The sequence below is a fragment of the Megalobrama amblycephala genome, linkage group LG22, assembly GCF_018812025.1.
Source record: "Megalobrama amblycephala isolate DHTTF-2021 linkage group LG22, ASM1881202v1, whole genome shotgun sequence".
Classification (NCBI taxonomy): Eukaryota; Metazoa; Chordata; class Actinopteri; order Cypriniformes; family Xenocyprididae; genus Megalobrama; species Megalobrama amblycephala.
In genome coordinates, this window is record NC_063065.1 from 19,348,213 (window position 1) to 19,372,676 (window position 24,464).

Genomic DNA, 24,464 nt, shown 5'->3' on the forward strand with positions numbered 1-24,464 from the left:
ACACAAAAACATATATCTTTTGTTCTATGACACCTGATGATCAGAGTGAGGTCATTGTTTCATCTGCATGCCATTTTAGTTGCTATAGAAACCAAGATTCAAAAGATGGAAGGCAGTGAGAGATGAGAGAACAACATCACAAACAATATCAAGAAGACATATGAGTCTGAGTCAGTTCAATAATAGTTACTGAGCGATCGTCATTGTTGTGTTACCTGTAGGTGTTCAAAATGTGACAATCATTATGTGAAATGCGTTTCATGCTATACACACAGAACCCTTCTAAGCCTCTGTTTTATCCAATAATCAGACCAAGGCTAATTACTCTGAAGCTGCAGGAAAATTACATCATGACATCACTGATTTAATGACAGCACCAAAAAACAAATACAGTCCCAAACCCTTCACTACTGACTATCATAAATTGTGACATCAAAAGCAGCAGGAAAAAAAAAAAAAAAAAAAAAATCACACTTTTAAGGCAACTTTTGAGCAATGTTGCAGGCAATGTTGCTTGGGCACTTTCCCATTGTGAATGAGCAGCAAATTTCTATCTGGATACTTTAGATCGGTCATGGGCAATTTTTTGAGATCCTCCAATCAGAATTCTAGCTCAGTAGGTGGCAGTAATGCAACAAACTGGATGCCAGCTGCCGTAAAAACCCAAAGAAGAAGAAGAAGAAGAAGAATTCTAGCAGCCGATCATGTGACTGGCTTGGAGATTTCAGAAAAAATTCAAACAAGATGGTGGCAGCGTTAGTGGAGTGATGAAAAGGAGCATGAACTTGTATCTTTTTACGCTGGTGAGTTGTCATGTGTCAACCCAAAACAGGGAATTTACCACATTTAATGCTTAAAATACCAACAGGTGTCCAATTTAATGTGTGTAGGCTGTAATTAAGCCATCAAATGTTTTTAGTTAAATACTACAAAGAAGCATTCTGTTTAATGTCTGTAGTGGTGAAGGCTGTAGGGCATATGGCACATAAAACTAGCTTTTAAAGCGATCGACACGGGTTCGAATCCACCATTTGCCAAACTCGCTCTTCTCCCTTTACCCATCACAAATCAGATCAGAAAGGCATTTATATAAATTTATTCAAATTGCCTTCCAACAGGGGCTAACTAGACAATGCTAACCAGCCAAAGGAAAATACAGCATGCTACATATTATTATTAAGGCCTTTGGACAAAAAAAAAAAAAAAGACCTGTCACTGTACTAATATGAGAAAAAGGCTATAAAACAGGTTAAATGATTGGAACAAACTTCTTTGTGTCCAATTACCCGGTTGCATTAATCAACAACAAGACAGCCAGATGATCGGGTAAATGTTTAGTGAATCAGGAGTTTCCTACCAATCAAAAGCCACCCATGCTGAGTAAGCTGTGAAGAGAGATAAACAGACAGTGCTTCATTCAAGCGCTAACGCTAATTCGTTATTACCATATCAAACATGAGCATGCCCATGCTAGAAACCTGATGACAATATGATCATGCTGATTTTAAAGTTCACTACCACAGTACATAAGCATTGAAGATATTTGCTGTGTCCTGTAATATCAAAAGGTATTAAATCTTCCATCTAGCCATTCCAATCCAGCGCAGCATTAATAAAACATCACCCTGTGAATAAAACATGAATCACTGCTTATTTCACAACAAAGTGCCGTGTTTAGATCAGACATTAGCTCTCAAGCTCGCTCCCCACTGTACACATCCTCAACAGACTCCCAGAGTGTTTAACAAGCCGTGGATCTGAAGGTTCACACAACCACTGAAATCATCTCCCTGGTCCAATGTAAACACACCGCTGTCCATTAGCAAAGTCATGTTTTATAATTTATCATTTCAAAAATGTTAAAAGTTTGGAAAGGGCTTTCAAGTCTGTTAGCATCAAAAAAATTCTGTGATTACTGAGTAGTTTGTATTGAGTTTTTATCTTGCCATTTTGATGGCTTGTCTGTTCCCTCTGGATTGTGTTCTGTTAATACGGTAATTGGATGATCATTAAAAAATGATGTGTTATATCAAAGATTAGCAATGGGGAAAATCAGAAGCCAACAAACTCAGAGATTGTATCATTACAGACAAATACAAGTATACTAGCATGCTAATCTTACTATTTCTGCCATGCAGTAGTATACTAGCATATGCAGTACAGAATAATATATACTAGCATACTATGCATGAAGTGTCCAACATTTCACACCATTTTTTTTGTTAAATAAGTAAATTATCCAGGTATCTGAAGTGTACAATTTTCAGTGTGAATACACTACTCAAACTTTATACTACAAAATGGCATAGAATAGTGCATAAGTACCTTTAGTACCTTTACTATTTCTGCAACATGGAAAATGCATGCATATATATACTAGTATGTGGGTCAATGATGTGACTTTATTTTTTTTTTTGGTCCAAAGGCCTTAATAATAATAATAAACAAAGATTTGACATGCAAAGTATGTAAGGTAGTACAACTATATCTCTTTTATTGAATCCAAAAGGTTTTAATTATATTTTGCTACATATAAAAGTATTTTAAAGATTTTGAGTGTCAAAAGGTAATTCGGTTTAACCGTCCAAAGTCCAATACAGCTATTTAATTTGTGAATAAAATATCTTAAAATGTATATATTTTTTATTCTGGCATGATTTTATAACATCATATATCAACACAGTGCAAAATGGTATTAAAATAAGAACCAATATAAAGGGATATATATACAACCAATATAAAGGGACCATTTTGGATCAAGTCATGCGGTCAGTATCATGTGACAGGATGTGACATCATTCAGACACCTGCAAAGGTCATGAATCAGAGTAACAAACTCTCTTTTAACTATTTGAAAGATTCATGTTTTCACTTGCTCATGCACATGTCCCGAAACATCAGGTACAACATCAGGTCATTTGGTACAACCGCTATAAAACATGGAAAATGTTGTAATATTTTAAAACCTTAAATATAAAATGCTTGATTGTCCTTTTGCTAGCTAGCTAGATAGATATCAGTCTGTTAGCATTGTTCAAAGATACTGTCATTCGGTATAACCAAATGTGTAATTCGGTAAAACTGAAATTTTGGTTAAACCGATTGACTTTTTTGGTGACAAATTTTGTCCATCTTGTAAAAAATTACAAAAGCAGTGTTGATTGATTATATTGTATGATTATATTTATATGATTGTTAATAAAACTTCAAAATTAATTATATCTCCATTATGTCTTTTTACACCTTTAAAAACCTTATTCGCCAATGACCCATGTACAGAAAATTATGGAATTATGTAGAATTCCTATCCTTTCAAAAGTAATGAGTACAGATCATTTTATAGACAATTCTAAATATTAATTTCTGTTCTTAAATACCTAGTTAACTGAACTCCTCAAAAAAACTCTTTCAAAGTATCTTTCCAAAGATTTAGGACTACTAAGGCGATATCTGAAAAATCCAAAGACTCCCAGAAGTAGCGTTTCAGGCTGTTTTTGCAATTTTTCTGTGCAGTATACATCAGACCACATCAGTAAACAGACTGTTGGTGTTCTGTCTGAGTCTCAAATTGACTATGATTGTTTAATATGTTGTTCCAGAAACAACAAAGGATGATCCAGGAACATGTCCGATTTAATAAACCACGTTTTTAATAAATAATAAATCACGAGTGATGTACAGGATGTGTGTGGTTGTACCGTGTGTGTGTGTATGAATGGAAAGAAGACAAGAGAAAGTATCTGTCATATTACTGTTTTTTGCTTTTAAAAACAATGGCATTACCAAGGTTATCTCCCATCTATCAATGAATGACTCACTCTCTAGTGACATTTATGCTCACACACACTCTTACACTCCTCTGACTCACAGTGTAATAGTGAGGGGGAGGCAGAGGAGGACAGCACATAATACATCACAGCACTGGGTGAAAACACACACTGGATACTTTGCAAGATGAGCACTGGACCATAAGGGGCATGTGGGTGTTAAATCAACTACAGGCACCTCTAATGCCCCAGTGCTTGATTTTTATTAAAACTACCAGATATTAACTAACAGAATATTATTATTTTTATTATTGATGGATGCATTAAAATGGTCTGGGAAAAACTTTGTACCATGTGTGTGTGTGTTATTAATCAATGTCACAGCATACGTGTGCGTGTATGTAATGGTCAGAGAGGTGTAATTAGCCGGAGCAGCGGCACTATGCTGATGGAGTAAATGTCTAACCAGGTCTAGTGCAGACAGAAAGGTCTGACCTCCCCCTTCATACAGAAACAGGAGAGGTGTTTGCAATGAAAGCAAATTGAAAAACCACAAATAATGGAGTCCAGCAAAAAAGTGCTCAATTTAATGAATATCCTTTATGTAAAGGAGTGAATGGTACTGTAAAGAGAGGAGAGGTGTGAATCTGAAGAGAGTGACAAGACGATAGGACTGCACAAAAAGGCTGAGAACCGTAGAAAAACGTAAAATATAATGGAAAGGCATATGCAAAAGTTCTTTGTTATTGTTCAGTAGATAAATTAGTTTGACAAGCTAGAGCTTGCACATGGAATGATTAACCTTGCCATAATTGCTTCCTCTGTTTCGGTGCTAAAAAATGACTTTCATTACAAAATTACATGCGCTGCCATCTGCTGATTTAAAATACAACACTCACAGATGGATGGGTGGTGGAGTCTTTCTCTGACATAGAAATATATCACAGTTTTTGTTTTAGGTCTTTTATATTTTTGAACTTTCTTTAAAAAATAAAGAGAAAAAAAGATGAAAATATCATGTTTCTCTGGAAGATTTTTTTTTTTTTCTCTAAAAAATGCTGGGTTGTTTCAACCCATGTTTGGATCAAATATGGACAAACCCAGCTGTTGGTTTAAATTTTTAAAGCCCCCCTGTAGTCAATAATTTTATCCCTTAAAACTCACCTGATCACCAAAATTACATATTTAAACCTTTTTCCTTGAAAAAAAAAAAAAAATGTTTCATGCCTTAAAGGATTAGTTCACTTTCAAATGAAAATTACCCCAAGCTTTACTCACCCTCAAACCATCCTAGGTGTATATGACTTTCTTCTTTCTGATAAAATGAGTATGAAGCTCAAAAAAGTGCATCCATCATAAACGTTATAAAGTAAAATATCTAGCTTCCGCCAGACCGCCTTTCGTATTCAACTTACAAAGAAAGTGTAACACCTCTCACAGTTCAAAACGCTTACGCTACTCAAGTTGAATAAGGAAGGCGTAGGACGTAGCGTAAGCCTTTTGAACTGCAAGAGGCATTACACTTTCTTTGTAATTTGAATACGGAAGGCAGTCTGGCTCACAGTGTAATAGTAACCAAATGTGTAAAACTGAAATTTTGGTTAAACCGACTGACTTTTTTGGTGACAAATTTTGTCCATCTTGTAAAAAAATTACAAAAGCAGTGTTGTTTGATTATAAAAAACACATAATCTCATTGTTAATAAAACTTCAAAATGAATTATATCTCCATTATGTCTTTTTACACCTTTATAAATGAGTACTACCAGATATTTTACTTTATAACTTGGTAAATATGGATATTTTTTATTACAAAAATGCATTGTTTCATTTCAGAAGGACTTTATTAACCCCCCTGGAGCCATGTGGAGTAGTTTATGATGGATGGATGCACTTTCTTGAGTTTCATACTCGTTGATCCTGTTTGTCCCCCACAGACTGACAGAGCAGAGGAAAATTTTTTGAAAAAAGTCGTTATTTTTGTTTTGTTTTTACGCACAGAAAGTATTCTCATAACATTAAGGTTGAACCACTGTAGTCACGTTGACTATTTTAACAATGTTTTTACTACTTTTCTGGACATTGAATTGTGATCATTTCATTGCTTTCAATGAAGGATAAAAAAACCTCTTGGATTTCATCAAAATATCTTAATTTGTGTTCTGAAGATGAACGAAGGCCTTATGGGTGTGGAACGACATAAGGGTGAATATTTAATGACAGAAATTTCATTTTTGGGTGAACTAACACTTTAAGCACCAGTGAGCGGTTTACCAGTGCAGTTTATCCATAAGTGCCGCATCAAAATCCCGATAGGTTAGGATGCACTGCTCTGGTGCCCCTGAACCACAATCTTGATGATAATTTCCATCTGACATGCTACAAGTGTGTGTGGGCAAAGTCCCAGAAAGGGAGGAGGGGTTGCTAGGATGTATAATCACTCTTAAATTCCATTCTGATTTATGATTAAAGGGTTAGTTCACCCAAAAATGAAAATTCTGTCATTTATTACTTACCCTCATGCAATTCCACACCTTTAAGACTTTCGTTCATCTTCGGAACACAAATTAAGATATTTTAGTTGAAATCCGATGGCTCTGTGAGGCCTTCATAGGGAGCAATGACATTTCCTCTCTCAAGATCCATAAAGGTACTAAAAACATATTTAAATCGGTTCATGTGAGTACAGTGGTTCAATATTAATATTATAAAGCGACGAGAATATTTTTGGAGCGCCAAAAAAACAAAAAAATGACTAATTTAGTGATGGCCGATTTCAAAACACTGCTTCAGGAAGATTCAGAGCGTTATGAATCAGTGTGTCGAATCATGATTCAGATCGCGTGTCAAACTGCCAACAGCTGAAATCATGTGACTTTGGCGCTCCGAACAGCAGATTCGATACACTGATTCATTTGTGCTCCGATGCTTCCTGAAGCAGTGTTTTGAAATCGGCCATCAATTTATAAGTTGTTATTTTGTTTTTTTGCCGCTCCAAAAATATTCTCGTCGCTTTATAATATTAATATTGAACCACTGTACTCACATGAACCGATTTAAATATGTTTTTAGTACCTTTATGGATCTTGAGAGAGGAAGTGTCATTACTCCCTATGGAGGCCTCACGGAGCCATCGGATTTCAATTAAAATATCTTAATTTGTGTTCTGAAGATTAACGAAGGTCTTACGGTTGTGGAACGGCATGAGGGTGCGTAATAAATGACAGAATTTTCATTTTTGGGTGAACTAACCCTTTAAGCCAAACTCTATGCATGGGCTCATGGAGAAACTGAGAGTGGAATTTATGAAGTAAACATTCTAACTTAAAAGTCTTTGTAATGTTTAAATATCCTGTGACATTCCTACTCCCAGTTTCACAGACAAGGCTTAAGCCTAGTCCCAGACTAAAATGCATGTTTGAGCTGTTTTAACTGAAAGCAACTTGCACTAACATTTCTTAAAATATGTCAGTGTCATTGTTTTGTCTCAAAATGCACACCAGTAATGTTCTTTTTTTCTAAGGCACATTTATAAAAGCTATTAAATGCCCTAATTGCATAATCCTGGCTTAATCTAAGCCCTGTCTGTGAAACCAGGACCTAATGTCATACATTCTGTAGCTATGACATTAATAAATTACATGAAAGAACCATCCTGCTTACTGTGATCCTTGAACTGTCTGCAAGTCTCTCGCATTAGAGCTGCAGATACTGAGATCTCAAATGGCCTCGACAGATTGTATGGGTTTACAGCTTATCTTCCCATCCATCATTCAATATTACACACTAACCTCACCTCCGGAGACAACGAGCCAAGATGGCATCTGCAGTATGAGGCTGCAACAGTGTTGACTGTCACAAGTAAAACATGGAGCAGAGATGCTATGGTCTCATAACTGATCCCATCCCAAATGCAGCTCGTTTTAATATGTGCAAATGACTTCAGAAGACATTTTACATTACACAAGTCATTTGGACTACTTTAATGGTACTTTTATACTACATTTTTGCCCTTTATGAAGCTTGACAGGCCCTGTTTTAAGACAACCTGGACATTTTGCAAATCATACAAAGGTAATCACTCTATACAAGTTGGCTTTGCCCATCTCATCTTTTGCAGTGCCTTACATAGCCTTATGACGCTCTATGGTACATGGAAAAGGGAAATCTGCAAGTGTGGCAGAAGCTTTAAATGAGTTCCAGTTCACTACTGCACTGAAGAACCATTCCAATCTAAGGAACACCCGAAAATAGGACACAATAGCAGACATCAGCATTAATGCTTTGCAGGGTGCACACATGCAGCGGAGCGGCGACATGTCCACTCTACATGATGAGCACCTAGTGGAAAATTGAACAAGCTTCCCTGTAGCAAGAACCACATCCTAAACACTGGTTCACGGTGATAAACTAGGCACTGAGTCAAGCAGAAAACGCAAAAGGAAGGTGCAGGGAAAAGGGCTATTTTGGGTGTTTAGCCAAAGCATTGATTAGCACAGTGCTTTGCAGAGACACTCAATAACTGGCATGTCTGGCGGTTTCCCAAAAGAACAGATGTAAACACTGTTCTTTTGGTAATGAACCTTTATATCCTCCCATGACCCCTCGTTCTTCTATAAATGGTGTTTAATCTCTGTCACATTAATTGGTCTGGGAAACCAGCTGAAATTAGTATTCTGAAGCAGGTTACGCCTCTAACCTTGAGACAAAAGTTACAGCATAAGACGTACAAACCTTCTGAGACACGTTTACACCTGGTGTTAACATCCATATCTGGGAAGATTAATAACGTTTTTCTTTGCACCTTTGTGTACAAAAAAAAAAAAAAGTTTTAAAATAAACTAACATTCAAAAAATGGGCTGAGTAAGATTTTTTTAAAGGGGTCATGAACTGCGTGTTTTATTGTTTTATAATGTTTCCTGGGGTGCACTTATAATGTTAGTATGCTTTTTACATCAAAAATTGTCATAATTTAGAAATAAAAGGCATTTTTCCTACCCTGATTTTAGCCCTCTTATTTGAATGCTCTGTTTTAAGGGGCGTGTCTGCTGTGAGACTTCAGTGTAAACACCCACTGCTGTGATTGGCTAACATCTTTCCATTTGAAATAGCTAATTATTACTCTCTCGAAAAACACATTTTTACTATTACAGCTCTCAAGGTTAACTAATCCTGAAAAGTGTTGCTTTCATCGCAACTAACAGTGCAAACACATTGTAACTAAGTGATTTGTTGAATAAAATGGGAGTCGAGTCTATATTGTAAAAGTCTGTTTTGTAAAAGTCTGTTTGCAAAGCCTGCACTGAAATGCAATTGATTTACCTAAGAATCCAGAGTGAAATGGCAAATACAAATAAATAAAGCTCAACTGAAACATTCACACTGTTGAAAATAAATAACCATATTCCTAGCATAAGGATCCTTTGAAAGATAATGTTATTTTTGTTCTGTTGTATTGCTATTCTCTTCTCCTCGTCTCAGTAACATGCCAGTGGGCGGGGCTAACGTGGCTTTGATTTCTTCTGTGGAAGCAGCGTTTCACCTAGATGGGCACATTTCAGGATCAGTCGTTTGAAGCTTTCATTGGACTAACAAGGAAGCTTTCAGTAGCTTGAGATATACTTACAGTATATCTTATAGTACAATGACCACTTATATATCAAAAGCTCAAGGAAAAGTTGTTTGCCCAATTCATGACCCCTTTAAATTGATCAAAAGTAACATTTAAAACATTAATGTTACAAAGGATTTCTATTTAAAATAAATGTTCTTTTGTATTTATCATAGTATCATGAAAAAGAATGCATACATTTTTACTGTATTTTTGATTAAATAAATGCACCCTTGGTGAACATAAGAAACATTTACAAACAACCATTTTTATAAATCTTACCAACCCAAATTTTCAAATGGTATTTTGCCACTATGTACAGTGCCCTCCACAATTATTGGCACCCTTAGTAATTATGAGCAAAAGCAGCTGTGAAAATAAATCTGAATTGTTTATCCTTTTGATCTTTCATTCAGAAAATTCACAAAATTATAACCTTTCATTTAAATAAATGTTTTTCTCCAAAACACGTTGGCCACAATTATTGGCACCCTTTTATTCAAAACTTTTTGCAACCTCCTTTTGCCAAGATAACAGCTCTGAGTCTTCACCTATAATGCCTGATGAGTTTGGAGAACACCTGACAAGAGATCAGAGACCATTCCTTCATGCAGAATCTCTCCAGATCCTTCAGATTCCAGCTCCATGCTGGTGCTTCTTCTCTTCAGTTCACTCCACTCATTTTCTTTAGGGTTCAGGTCAGAGGACTGAGATGGCCATGGCAGAAGCTTCATTTTGTGCTCAGTGACCCATTTTTGTGTTGGATTTGATGTTTGTTTTGGATCATTGTCCTTATGGAAGATCCAACTACAGCCCATTATTGGATTTCTAGCAGAAGCGGTCAGGTTTAGATTTTTTTTCTGTTGGTATTTGATAGAATCCATGATACCATGTATCTGAACAAGATGTCCAGGACCTCCAGCAGAAAAATAGGCCCACAACATTAAAGATCCAGCAGTATATTTAACCGTGGACATGGGGCACTTTTTATCCATGTGTGCACCAAACCCATCTGGTGGGTTTGCTGCCAAAAAGCTCTTTTTTTAGTTTCATCTGACCATAGAAGCCGGTCCCATTTGAAGTTCCAATCATGTCTGACAACTGAATATACTGGAGATTGTTTCTGGATGAGAGCAGAGGATTTTTCTTGAAACTCTCCCGAACAACTTGTGGGGATGTAGGTGCTGTTTGATCATTTTTTTTAGGCTTTCTGAGACTCAAGACTCAACTAATCTCTGCAATTCTCCAGCTGTGATCCTTGGAGAGTCTTTGTCCACTCAAACTTTCCTCCTCACTTCACATTAGGACGATTTAGACACACGTCCTCTTCCAGGCAGATTTGTAACATGTTTAGTTGATTGGAACTTCTTAATTATTGCCCTGATAGTGGAAATGGGGATTTTCAATGTTTTAGGTATTTTCTTACAGCCACTTTCTATTTTGTGAAGCCCAACAATCTTTTGCTGCACATCAGAACTATATTCTTTGGTTTTACTCATTGTGATGAATGATTACGGGAATTTGACATTTGTGTCTCCTCATGTTTATATTCCTGTGGAACGGGAAGTCATGGCTAGACAATTCCATACTCCTAGTCACCCTGGTGTGCTAAAAAAATGTAAATATGAATGGGAATTTACTTCAGAGATATTTTACTCATAAGAATTTCTAGGGGTGCCAATAATTGTGGCCAACATGTATTGGAGAAAAACATTTATTTCATAATGTGAGTTTCCCCCCACTTTCAACTGTATTCCTTCAATGAAAGGTTAGAATTTTGTGAATTTTTTGAATGAAATATCAAAAGGATAAACAATACAGATTTATTTTCACATCCACCTTTGCTCATATTTACTAAGGGTGCCAATAATTGTGGATGGCACTGTATATCAATATAAATAAAATTCATCAATAAAAACATAATGTTTTTGAGAGGTTGCTATCACAACATTTTACATGAACGTACCGTGGCTTTCCAAATTAACTGATATTTTAGTGGAATACCAGGTTTAAGAGACAAAATGATCTACAAAAATCTTTATGACAGAAAAATATGGCTCAAAAAGCTGCCATAGTCTCCTTTGTCTTCTAAATTTTAGCTGTTGACATGCTAATAGAGTGAGGTGCTAAATAAAATCTCTCTTTGACAGTTGTACAAAGGATTATTTTAAGTTATAAATGTGGACAAAACCAAAACAATGAATCCAACTAACAAATAAATTCCACTGGTGTCTCTTTGGGAGTTGCAGCCTTTAAAGTTAGGGATAGCTACCCCAGAGGATTGTGGGCCGCTTTGGGCACTTCCTGTGTTGAGGGAGGGGCAGGGTGGTGCAGATGTGAGCTCATTGATAAGGCGGGAACCATAACACCCTCTGATAATGCCTTCCTGTTTGTGATTTAAGTTGCGTTGGTCCTCTGCAATGCCTCTGAACTTTCGGATGTTTATCCAACCAGGAGGGCGGACTAACAAGGTGCTTTGGGCAACGAAGGAATCAATTTGTTTACCGAATACATCATGTCTGTCATTTAAAGAGGCACTAACAGATTACTTTGGCTGCACAGGAAGTAAACATTTTAAACAGGAAATTCTTAACACATAAGTAATATCACTGGGCTATTGCTGCTCAAAATAGTTGTGACAATGAAATAAAGGCTAGGCAGTGAAATGTTGCTTTGGGACTTTTGAAGGAGCATTCATGGGACTTTGGGACTTTTTGAATTCCAATTTAGGATGTTATTTGGCAAAAGCCATTTTATTCAAATAGCCCCACAATGCCATCTGCACGTCAGGGAGAACGGCAATCACGCCATAACCGCATGAGAAAGCCATCAGCTAAATTCAGTTTACTTTAAACAAATGGTGCCATCCACAGATGAGCATGCAGATGAACAGATAGACATGGAAGACACAAACAAACTGACAGTGAGACAAAGAAGATTGTGCTTGTTATCAGTACTATTTAGTTTCAACACTAACTATGACTCATGAACTGTACTCATTATATAACTAGCACACTTTGTGGTCAAAAGCAAGTGGACGCTCCCTTCTAATTAGCAGGTTTGGCAAAGACCTTTCAATTTCTACAGCAAGTTGCTGTGATAAGAAGCAAACATGATGAACTGAACTGTAATGTGTATAAGGGGTTAAAGTAGCTGGTAACTAAAACTGCATGATTAAACCCTACAAAGGCTGATCTTTGAACTATCATCACCATGCCATCAAACAAAGCTCTTGACCTCAGGCCTCACCAGAGGGACTGTCCTTGTAACTCAATGCAACAGAGTAGTAAGAGTAATTAATGAAATTTAATTGCATTTAATTATGATATTTAGTAGCTGAGCTAATCATATAACAAAATAAGGAATGTTTAAATTGTTTAAAAAAAACATACATTAAAGCTGAAATCCAACCTGAATGATGACAACACAGAATAATCACTAGTGATCATCAAATCCTTTTTACAGTTTATTTTACACACTTTGTGTTTAAGTCTTCCACTTTTTTCACAAAACCTTTGCTCTCTAGAAACCCAGACAGTTTGGGTTAAAATTCTTTAAAAGGCTTATAAACACTGAATTATTACCAACATATGAAATTAAATTAAGGATATGCATCAGAAAAATTGGAAATGTTGGACAATAAATATATGAATATAACAGCTTGATTTTGCAGTGTTGTCTAATGTCTGTTAAAGCAAAAGTGTCCAGAAGTGTGAATTATGCGATAACGGACACAGCAATTCATCATGTATTATAAGATCATTATGTTTGTAGCGTGATCCATAAAAACGTACAATATACAAACCTGATTCCAAAAAAATGGGACACTGTACAAATTGTGAATAAAAACAGAATGCAATGATGTGGAAGTTTCAAATTTCAATATTTTATTCAGAATACAACATAGATGACATATCAAATGTTTAAAATGGGAAAATGTATAATTTTAAGGGAAAAATAAGTTGATTTTAAATTTCATGGCATCAACACATCTCAAAAAAGTTGGGACAAGGCCATTTTTACCACTGTGTGGCATCCCCTCTTCTTTTTATAACAGTCTGCAAACGTCTAGGGACTGAGGAGACAAGTTGCTCAAGTTTAGGAATAGGAATGTTGTCCCATTCTTGTCTAATACAGGCTTCTAGTTGCTCAACTGTCTTAGGTCTTCTTTGTCGCATCTTCCTCTTTATGATGCTCCAAATGTTTTCTATGGGTGAAAGATCTGGACTGCAGGCTGGCCATTTCAGTACCCAGATCCTCCTTCTACGCAGCCATGATGTTGTAATTGATGCAGTATGTGGTCTGGCATTGTCATGTTGGAAAATGCAAGGTCTTCCCTGAAAGAGACGACGTCTGGATGGGAGCATATGTTGTTCTAGAACTTGTATATACCTTTCAGCATTGATGGTGCCTTTCCAGATGTGTAAGCTGCCCATGCCACACGCACTCATGCAACCCCATACCATCAGAGATGCAGGCTTCTGAACTGAGCACTGATAACAACTTGGGTTGTCCTTGTCCTCTTTAGTCCAGATGACATGGCATCCCAGTTTTCCAAAAAGAACTTCAAATTTTGATTCGTCTGACCACAGAACAGTTTTCCACTTTACCACAGTCCATTTTAAATTAGCCTTGGCCCAGAGAAAACGCCTGCGCTTCTGGATCATGTTTAGATATGGCTTCTTTTTTGACCTATAGAGTTTTAGCCGGCAACGGCGAATGGCACGGTGGATTGTGTTCACCGACAATGTTTTCTGGAAGTATTCCTGAGCCCATGTTGTGATTTCCATTACAGTAGCATTCCTGTATGTGATGCAGTGCCGTCTAAGGGCCCGAAGATCACGGGCATCCAGTATGGTTTTCCGGATTGTTGCAGATTCTCTGAATTTTTGGATGATATTATGCACTGTAGATGATGATAACTTCAAACTCTTTGCAATTTTTCTCTGAGAAACTCCTTTCTGATATTGCTCCACTATTTTTCGCCACAGCATTGGGGGAATTGGTGATCCTCCCATCTTGACTTCTGAGAGACACTGCCACTCTGAGAGGCTCTTTTTATACCCAATCATGTTGCCAATTGACCTAATAAGTTGCAAATTGGTCCTCCAGCTGTTCCTTATATGTACATTTAACTTTTCCGGCCTCTTATTGCTACCTGTCCCAACTTTTTTGGAATGTGTAGCTCTCATGAAATCCAAAATGAGCCAATATTTGGCATGACATTTCAAAATGTCTCACTTTCAACATTTGATATGTTATCTATATTCTATAGTGAATAAAACATAAGTTTATGAGATTTGTAAATTATTGCATTCCTTTTTTATTCACAATTTGTTCAGTGTCCCAGCTTTTTTGGAATCGGGTTTGTAGCCTATTTCAATTCAGACTTAGATACTATTATTACTATTACTCCACTAGGTCTAAAATATATTGTTCGCTGCAAACATGATGATCTTAAATTTATTAATTATTAATTTACTATTAATAAATGTGTAAAGTTGCATAAAATGGAAATACTCAATAAAGTAGGGTAACTACGCTACCTCAGATGGTTGAATGGTTGGATTCCACAACTGGTAAAATAAAACATATATAAGACAATACAACATTTACTGTAGGAGCGATACAATTTACTGGTGACTTAATTTAAAAAACTGTTCTATTGCGCTTCTGATTTGGCAGTGAAATTTGTCGATTTCGGGTGCGTAAGATGTGAAGGATTCTATGGTCCAGTTAGTATTTTCAGCCCATAAGTGTTGCCTCTTGGGTTTTAAGCTCTTTGCTAGAATCTTCCAGACAGGTGTGTTGAGGCAAGTTGGAGCTAAACTCTGCAGGACAGTGGCCCTCCAGAACCGAGTTTGGACACCTCTGCCCTACAGTCTCAGGTCAGACAGGGCTCAGCTGGGAAACACTCTGAATTCAAATAGAAAAATGACCTGAATCTCTCCAAGCACAGAAAACACATATTTCCCTAGACACTCCATTGAGATTTCTTTGAGTGAATGGCTACAATTCACCCAAGCCTTAATAGTAGGTTTCATTGAAACTTTTTGACTGATATCAGAGGTTTTGTTAACAATCATGTTGGATTTTTCTAACAGAATTTGCTGTGATGAAATCTCTTTTTAAAGTTGTTCTACAGCAGAGAAAGACTTCTCTCTGAGACCTCATGTTCCTGATACATTTCACACTTTCATGTTGGATCTCAGCCAGACTGATATCAAGTGCGTGTCACCAATACTGATATTCTGCAAGTATTCAAGAGCCAAAATAATAGACCAAGATATCATGGATGGGCTGATGGTCTGATGACTTTATTTTTTTGGTTTTTTTTATGTGTATTATATGAGGATTCCACAGAGTTGCTGGGACATTAGGGTCATTAAAAACACCATAAATGGCTTATCAGTATTAAAAGGCTTTATTAATGTGAGACTTACTCAGCAACTGGTGGGGCAGGACCTGCAGGCTTCTCTTCATGGTATCATGTGGTCCGGCTCCTCCTCCACAGTGCTCATGGTTCTCTACAGGACAAAGGATAGAGAGGGTGTTAATCATAATCTGATTATCATGCCATTGCATTCCTGAACTTTTAATGAACTTAAAGAACACAATGTACCTTGCTATCTTTAATTAAATAGGGTTGTAATTATTACGTGAGACAACCACCCAAAACAGCAACATTAGTTCAACCAATGATGTATCTGTTTGTCCAACCAATGAAAGATGAAAGAATGTTTGAGAACACACTATTAGCTTTAATACATAAATGGTTTAGCTCTGAAAATAATAAATCACACAAGCTGAAATGTATTTGACCTGTCATTAAAATTCCAGCGTTATTCCCCTGTGTTCAGGCATTTGACATAAGCCGACACTATCACAGTCTCAAAAAACTGTCACAGTGCTAAATGCAAATGGACACAGACACATTTTCCCTCAAGAGATAAGTGTTTATGAACGTGTGTGTGCGTGTGCTTTTGTGTGTGTGATTGTCAAGGTGTCAAAATTGTCACTCTCTCATCTTGTCCTTGGGGTACTGTGACTGAACCGCATCCCACCGCACAAGACATTGAGTCGATAAAGTATCTGAAATGAGATTTGAGCCCCCTTGGGTGAAAGGAAGTCTGAATCACATGCTAATCTAAACGTCTCACCAACACAACCACATTGACCATGATAAACTGAGCGCCGCATTGATCCCTTTTCATAATCTTTCCATTAAGAGCTGTCTGTCTTTCATAAGCATTGGATCAAATCGAGCCTTTTCTCAAGTAGAAACCAAACCATATCTAAATAGCTTTTGATCAATGCTTCTTAACTTGACAGTACTGATTTTGTAGGTTACAAGAGTCTAAGTAAATATAAATTTATATCACAAAGTAAGCAGCTAAGTAAAACACAGCTCTCATACAACACTTCTACCTAATACAAGGCACAAATAGATTCACTGGATTTTGAAAGATGGCTAAAATGTCTCCTAAAAATATATTTTTTGTAAACAAAACACATAAGGGGTTGAATTCATTAAACAGTTGTGACACCTTTCTGTGTGGTAAAATAGCGATGTGCCATATTTACCCTTAAAAAAAGAAGTACACTTTAGCGTACATTGACTATACTGTGAATACTTATTATGGAAATAATATACATTAAAATAATACACAAAGGGATAGTTCACCCAAAAATGAAAATTCTGTCAAGATTCCAACATGTTCTCCAACCCATACGCCTATATAAGTCGTTTGTCACTTCCCTGAAATATGACCCTTAGGAGCATTTAAAGTTGCGCCCCTATCGACAACAGGACACTTTCATTTTAATTCATGAAATATGACCCATAGGAGCATTTGCTAAAGTTGCGCCCCTATGGACAATGCATTGTTCCCTTTTATCTGTGTCATATTTCGGGTTTTTCGTAGTTCAATTGGCAGAGCATTGCAATATATAACAATATGCAATCATGTGATCTTGTGATCGTGGGTTCGATCCCAGGGAACACGTGCTCATAAAGTGTATATGCACTATAAATCACAGGGGGTAGGTTTAGGGGTGGGGTGGGTGTAGTCGTTAATGAAAAAATTAGTTTTGCTAAATGGAAATAGGACAAATGGTGTAAAAAGTCCACACATTGCATTTAAATGAACACACATTTTGAATGGTAACGACAGTCATACGTCATTTCATGATGACAGACGTAACATGACACTGTCATTATTTTTACGCCGGCTAGAGGGTGCATGACTTTAAAACATAAATATAAGTTAGTTGAACGAGCTATACGGTCATTTTTTCAGGCTCAAATTGTGAAAGAATGGTTGGGTGGGATCATGAAGAATCATTTTCACACATGAATTGGCAAGTCCAGACCTTAAATTAATTGAAAGTCTTTGGGATGTGCTGGAGTAGACTTTACAGTGTGCTCGACTTTTGCATTCACTGTAAACCCAAAGAAGTTGGCAAAAGTTGCCTCAAAATTTATAAGTTAAGAATTTCAAAGTTTAAGTAAGCAGAATTGCCAGATTTTTATTTTGTATTCATACATTTTAATCGTTTTTAACTTGAAATGTTTGAGTACATTAAAGGGTTAGTTCACTGAAAAATTAAAATTCTGTCATTTATTAATCACCCTCATGCCGTTCCACACCCGTAAGACCTTTGTTAATCTTCGGAACGCAAATTAAGATATTTTTGTTGAAATCCGATGGCTCCGTGAGGCCTCCATAGGGAGCAATGACATTTCCTCTCTCAAGATCCATAAAGGTACTAAAAACATATTTAAATCAGTTCATGTGAGTACAGTGGTTCAATATTAATATTATAAAGCGACGAGAATATTTTTGGTGCAGCAAAAAAAAAAAAAAAAAAAAAAAAAAACGACTTCTATAGTGATGGCTCATTTCAAAACACTACTTCATGAAGCTTCGGAGCACAAATGAATCAGCGTGTCGAATCAGCGGTTCGGAACGCCAAAGACACGATTTCAGCGGTTTGGCGGTTTGATCCGAATCATGATCCGACACAGAAGAATCATAACACTCAGAAGCTTCCTGAAGCAGTGTTTTGAAATCGGCCATCACTAAATAAGTCCTTATTTTGTTTTTATGGCGCACTAAAAATATTCTCGTCGCTTTATAATATTAATATTGAACCACTGTACTCACATGAACTGATTTAAATATGTTTTTAGTACATTAATGGATCTTGAGAGAGGAAATGTCATTGCTGGCTATGGAGGCCTCACTGAGCCATCGGATTTCAACAAAAATATCTTAATTTGTGCTCCGAAGAAGGACTTACGGGTAATAAATTACATTATTTTCATTTTTGGGTGAACTAACCCTTTAATTCATACATTTATCTTAAAATTTTCATGTAACCTCAATGTGAACCATTTTTATTAGTGTAAACTTAGCTAGCTATAACAAGCTAATTCAGAAGATGCTAACATGTTAACAATAGCATGGTATAGCACTTGCTGAATGAGTGCAGCAATATAAAGCATTTAACATACTTGCTCTTAAACCAAGCTGCATGCAGCACTTGATACCATGATGGTAACTCTCCAAAAACCCACATTAACAGAAACTCTTCTAAATTAGCATAAAACTCAAAACATTGAAACAGTTCAGTTTACTTAAAATATATCAGTTCTGTGAACTTGAAAGAAAAAAAAGTGCTAAATACTCATAAAAGTTAATTTGACTGAACTAATTTGTTTAATTTAAGTTTGTCCTACTCAAATCAGTTAAATATTTTGAGCGTTAAGATTTACAGTGTTGTCAATACAAGATCTTGACCAAAAATTGATGGAAATAACATCGTAACTTTTATTTTCATCAAGAGGTGCATCAATTTTTGGTCAAGATCTTGTCTCACTGCCTCACTTCTCAATGTAATTCATAGCCAGAGGCAAATTATTATCTACTATAAGGCTTGATTTCGACAATCGGTTAATGAATATTTTTCTGCAAATAATTTCCATTTGGTTTATTATATCTGCAGCGTGTCCAACAGGCAAGAGGTTATAAACCTGTTTATAATTATGGGAAATTTTCATCTCATTATTGTTCAACACAGCCAGTTGAGAAAATTTAACCGCTGAGCTTTCTGACTTCTCAATCAATACAGATCATGATGTCTCAATCAATGGACGCACACAGCTTTTGTGTGTGTGAGCAGTAGTCACTGCAACGTCATCACGGCACCTGTGAGAATATCTGTGATTCACGACACATTTTCAGTAAAGGCAAACGTGTGTGAGTGAGTTTGTGTGGGAAGAAAGTCCATTTGTGAGTCATGCCCACCTGCACCTGGAGGGCAATAGACGTGAAAGCATTTTCTCAGACAAAAGAGGTGAGGTCAGTAGAGTAAAAACTACAAGTACAAGACAAATTGAGAGGCCACAAAAGGAACGTGTGGGCCAAACAAGTAAAGCATGAAAACGGAGATAAACTAAGATGCAGCTTGCTGTAATTTTTAGATAGCATGTAGTAGCGTTTGTACTTCTTTTCTAACAAACCACTGCATGGCAACTGGCACATACAGAGACCCTGCTTCAGTCACCATGGCAACCTGAACAGAAAATTATATTCAAATCTCGTCACAGGGACAACTGTGAGAACAATACAGAGAAAATCAAACTTGACATGGAGATATTAGCCACGTGTGCTTTGAGCCCTTGAGCCAACAAACTGAAAGAAAAAAAAAAAGCCCCTCCTATCCTAAGGCGATGTTTGGTTTGCGTTAATGATGACGGTTTGCCGACATCCCGGGTCAGTTTTGAGACAGCACCTCTAAATTGTCTGTCTGGAAGGACAAGGGCTTTGAGATGAGCCAAGGTCGGCTGAGATGGTGTAGTGAAATAAAAGCTGTCAATGGATCCCCCTCAGGCCGCTGCCGACAGGAATAAGAAAGCTTCTGCCTTTATGTTTGTCTCTATTTCACAGTTAGACTCCCAATGCTGGTGAAGGCAGAGAAATTGGCATGTCTGCTTCAGGGTAAATCATCACTTTTGAAGCTTAAATAGGGGTTTGTGAAACCGCATGTATTTGCTGCAGAAATATTACATTGAAAACATGATTTGTACTTTTGTATTGAAGGTTTTTCACAAAGAAAAAGTACCATTGTTATTACTGTTATTGGAAGACGGCAAAATGTTGTTTTTTCTTTTAATACGTTTTTCTGATGATCCCATTGTGTGTGTGTGTGTGTGTGTGTTTTAAGTACACTGTAAATGTTGTACATGAATATTGTAACCAGGGTTTAAAATTTAAAGTCACCAAATGCAAGTAATAATATAGTTGGCGAACTAATGAAATGGCTCACCAATTGGACAATAATTTTAATAGGATGTGCAAAATAATACATGATGTGTGCGTCTCAATCAGCTCCCTAGATTTTGAGGTCCTGAAACAGTATATAGTTTAAATTAATTTCAGGCACTGGTAAGAACAGTAAGGACCCTGGCTCACTACACAAGGGGACACTGATGACTATTTGTGGCGACATGACAATGTCCACATTGTACAACATCACTACTGGTATTTATGAACAAAAGCAGAACTGATATTTTTCCAACATTATTTTTTTAATGTTATATGTGCAACATTTCAGCCATAAATAAATAATAAATGTTAGCTTGAGTCTAGACTGTTTCATTGTCGATGTATGTTTATGCTGAAATATAATTAAATAATGGTTTGCATTTTAAAAAAACATCTATTGTGTGTCATTATGAGTTGGCTCACTTGATTTATGTTTTGCACTTCAGAACTAGAAGGATTAGTCAACTTTCAAATAAAATTTTCTTGATAATTTACTCACCCCCATGTCATCCAAGATGTTCATGTCTTTCTTTCTTCAGTCGAAAAGAAATTAAGGTTTTTGATGAAAACATTCCAGGATTATTCTCCTTATAGTGGACTTCAATGGCCTCCAAACAGTTGAAGGTCAAAATTACAGTTTCAGTGCTGCTTCAAAGGGCTTTAAACGATACCAGACGAGGAATAAGGGTCTTATCTAGAGAAACGATCGGTCATTTTCTAAAAAAATACAAATATATATGCTTTACAAACAAAAATGATCGCCTTGCAAGTGCTTCCACTTTCTGTATTCTTCAAAAAGCTTATGCTGCATGTCCTATGCCTTTCCTATTCAACTTACGCAACGGACACGGTTCCATTTTTACCGTAAGAATAGGGAAGGTGTAGGACATACAGCTTAAGCTTTTTGAAGAATACGGAAATCGGAATGGTGGAAGCACTTGCAAGGTGATCATTTGTATTTATAAAGCATATACATTTGTATTTTTTTTAAGAAAAAAATGTAGCTAGATAAGACCCTTATTCATCGTCTGATATCGTTTAAAGCCCTTTGAAGCTGCACTGAAACATTTTGATTTTGGAGACCATTGAAGTCCACTATAAGGAGAATAATCCTGGAATGTTTTCATCAAAAACCTTAATTTCCTTTCGACTGAAGAAAGAAAGACATGAACATCTTGGATGACAAGGGGGTGAGTAAATTATCAGGAAATTTTAATTCAGAAGTGAACTAATCCTTTAAGGGAGCATAGTGAGCATCAATGCTTCCTGGTTTTCAGGTTCATTGTGGGACTTTTTAGGGAGTGAATGTTTCCGTACACTGGAAGGATTTCGCGATTAAGACAGCCTTTAAAATAGCTGATTCCCTGATCAGTGCCCTGATTACTGAACTAGATAGCTGACTGAGATGCACCCAAAAACTTAACTATAAAACTACAGTTTTAACCTCACTACCATTCGAAGGTTTATGGTAAGTAAATTTTTTAAAAAGGAATTCATACTGTTCTTAAATTGATCAAAAGTGACAGTAAAGACATTGATAATGTTACAGAATACAAACCCAATTCCAAAAAAGTTGGGACACTGTACAAATTGTGAATAAAAAAGGAATGCAATAATTTACAAAACTTATATTTTATTCACAATAGAATATAGATAACATATCAAATGTTGAAAGTGAGACATTTTGTAATGTCATGCCAAATATTGGCTCATTTTGTATTTCATGAGAGCTACACATTCCAAAAAAGTTCGGACAGGTAGCAATAAGAGGCCGGAAAAGTATAAGGAACAGCTGAAGGACCGATTTGCTACTTATTAGGTCAATTGGCAATATGATTGGGTATAAAAAGAGCCTCTCAGAGTGGCAGTGACTCTCAGAAGTCAAGATGGGCAGAGGATCACCAATTCCCCCAATGCTGCGGCGAAAAATAGTGGAGCAATATCAGAAAAGAGTTTCTCAGAGAAAAATTGCAAAGAGTTTGAAGTTAACATCATATACAGTGCATAATACCATCCAAAGATTCAGAGAATCTGGAACAATCTCTGTGCGTAAGGGTCAAGGCCGGAAAACCATACTGGATGCCCGTGATCTTCGGGCCCTTAGACGGCACTGCATCACATACAGGAATGCTACTGTAATGGAAATCACAACATGGGCTCAGGAATACTTCCAGAAAACATTGTCGGTGAACACAATCCACCATGGTCAAAAAAGAAGCCATATCTAAACATGATCTAGAAGCACAGGCGTTTTCTCTGGGCCAAGGCTCATTTAAAACTGTTCTGTGGTCAGACGAATCAAAATTTTAAGTTCTTTTTGGAAAACTGGGACGCCATGTCAAGGACAACCCAAGTTGTTATCAGCGCTCAGTTCAGAAGCCTGCATCTCTGATGGTATGGGGTTGCATGAGTGCGTGTGGCATGGGCAGCTTACAGATCTGGAAAGGCACCATCAATGCTGAAATTGGTATATCCAAGTTCTAGAACAACATATGCTTCCATACAGACGTCTTCTTTTTCAGGGAAGACCTTGCATTTTCCAACATGACAATGCCAGACCACACACTGCATCAATTACAACATCATGGCTGCGTAGAAGAAGGATCCGGGTACTGAAATGGCCAGCCTGCAGTCTAGATCTTTCACCCATAGAAAACATTTGGAGCATCATAAAGAGGAAGATGCGACAAAGAAGACCTAAGACAGTTAAGCAACTAGAAGCCTGTATTAGACAAGAATGGGAGAATATTCCTATTCCTAAACTTGAGCAACTTGTCTCCTCAGTCCCCAGACGTTTGCAGACTGTTATAAAAAGAAGAGGGGATGCCACACAGCGGTAAACATGGCCTTGTCCCAACTTTTTTGAGATGATGTTGATGCCATGAAATTTAAAATCAACTTATTTTCCCCTTAAAATGATACATTTTCTCAGTTTAAACATTTGATATGTCATCTATGTTGTATTCTGAATAAAATATTGAAATTTGAAACTTCCACATCATTGCATTCTGTTTTTATTCACAATTTGTACAGTGTCCCAACTTTTTTGGAATTGGGTTTGTATTTCTATTTCAAATAATGCTGTTCTTTTGAACCACAGACTTTAAAAAAAGATGGACTATGTGTCTGCACTTCCTTCCACTGTAGAAAAATGAAGCCGAAATGGGCATTGACATTGTGTGCTGATTACGTCATTCGAAGCCCGAGTCTGTGCAGTAGTGATCTGAGGTAGAGCTGTGGCATCAAGGTCCAGTCCATTCTCCCGCTTCACAGACTCAATCGCAGGCACAGCTGTCAATAATGACATTACACCCCGTTTTTGCAGCATCAAATCACTAACTAAAACCAAACTTTTTGGAAAAATGAACACTTGAACATTCATCAGCTTAATGAGAATAACTAAAATGTAAGAAGCCATCTCAGGAAAAAAAAAATATTTGAAGTTTACTTGGATTTTTTAGTTTGCCTTGGATCGCATTCGATTACATGGAGAGGGTGGGGTTTATAACCTACACTTGCACCCAGCCACCAGGGGGCGATCAAAATGTTTTGGCTGTGTGGCACTTGTTCTGAACATTTTATTCATCAAAGAATCCTGAAAACACAAAAATATTAAGCAGCACAACTGTTTTCAACATTGATAATAAGAAATGTTTCATGAGTGCCAAGACAGCATATTAGACTGATTTCTGAAGGATCACATGACACTGAAGACTAGAGTAAAGGAGCATTCACACCATGTTGTAATAACTGTA

At 36.8% G+C, this 24,464-nt stretch overlaps 1 protein-coding gene across 4 annotated transcripts in view; it reads right to left on the minus strand.

Annotated features, from left to right (window-relative positions):
- The window catches only part of tmem108 (transmembrane protein 108), an 83,852-nt gene that overhangs the window by 11,537 nt on the left and 47,851 nt on the right, over window positions 1-24,464 (minus strand). For all 4 annotated transcript variants that reach the window (XM_048174404.1, XM_048174403.1, XM_048174402.1 and 1 more), the window contains one exon: window positions 15,823-15,906. In XM_048174404.1, coding sequence (XP_048030361.1) covers window positions 15,823-15,862 — 40 coding nt within the window. In that variant the 5' untranslated portion in view covers window positions 15,863-15,906. The remainder of the gene's footprint in view (window positions 1-15,822; window positions 15,907-24,464) is intronic.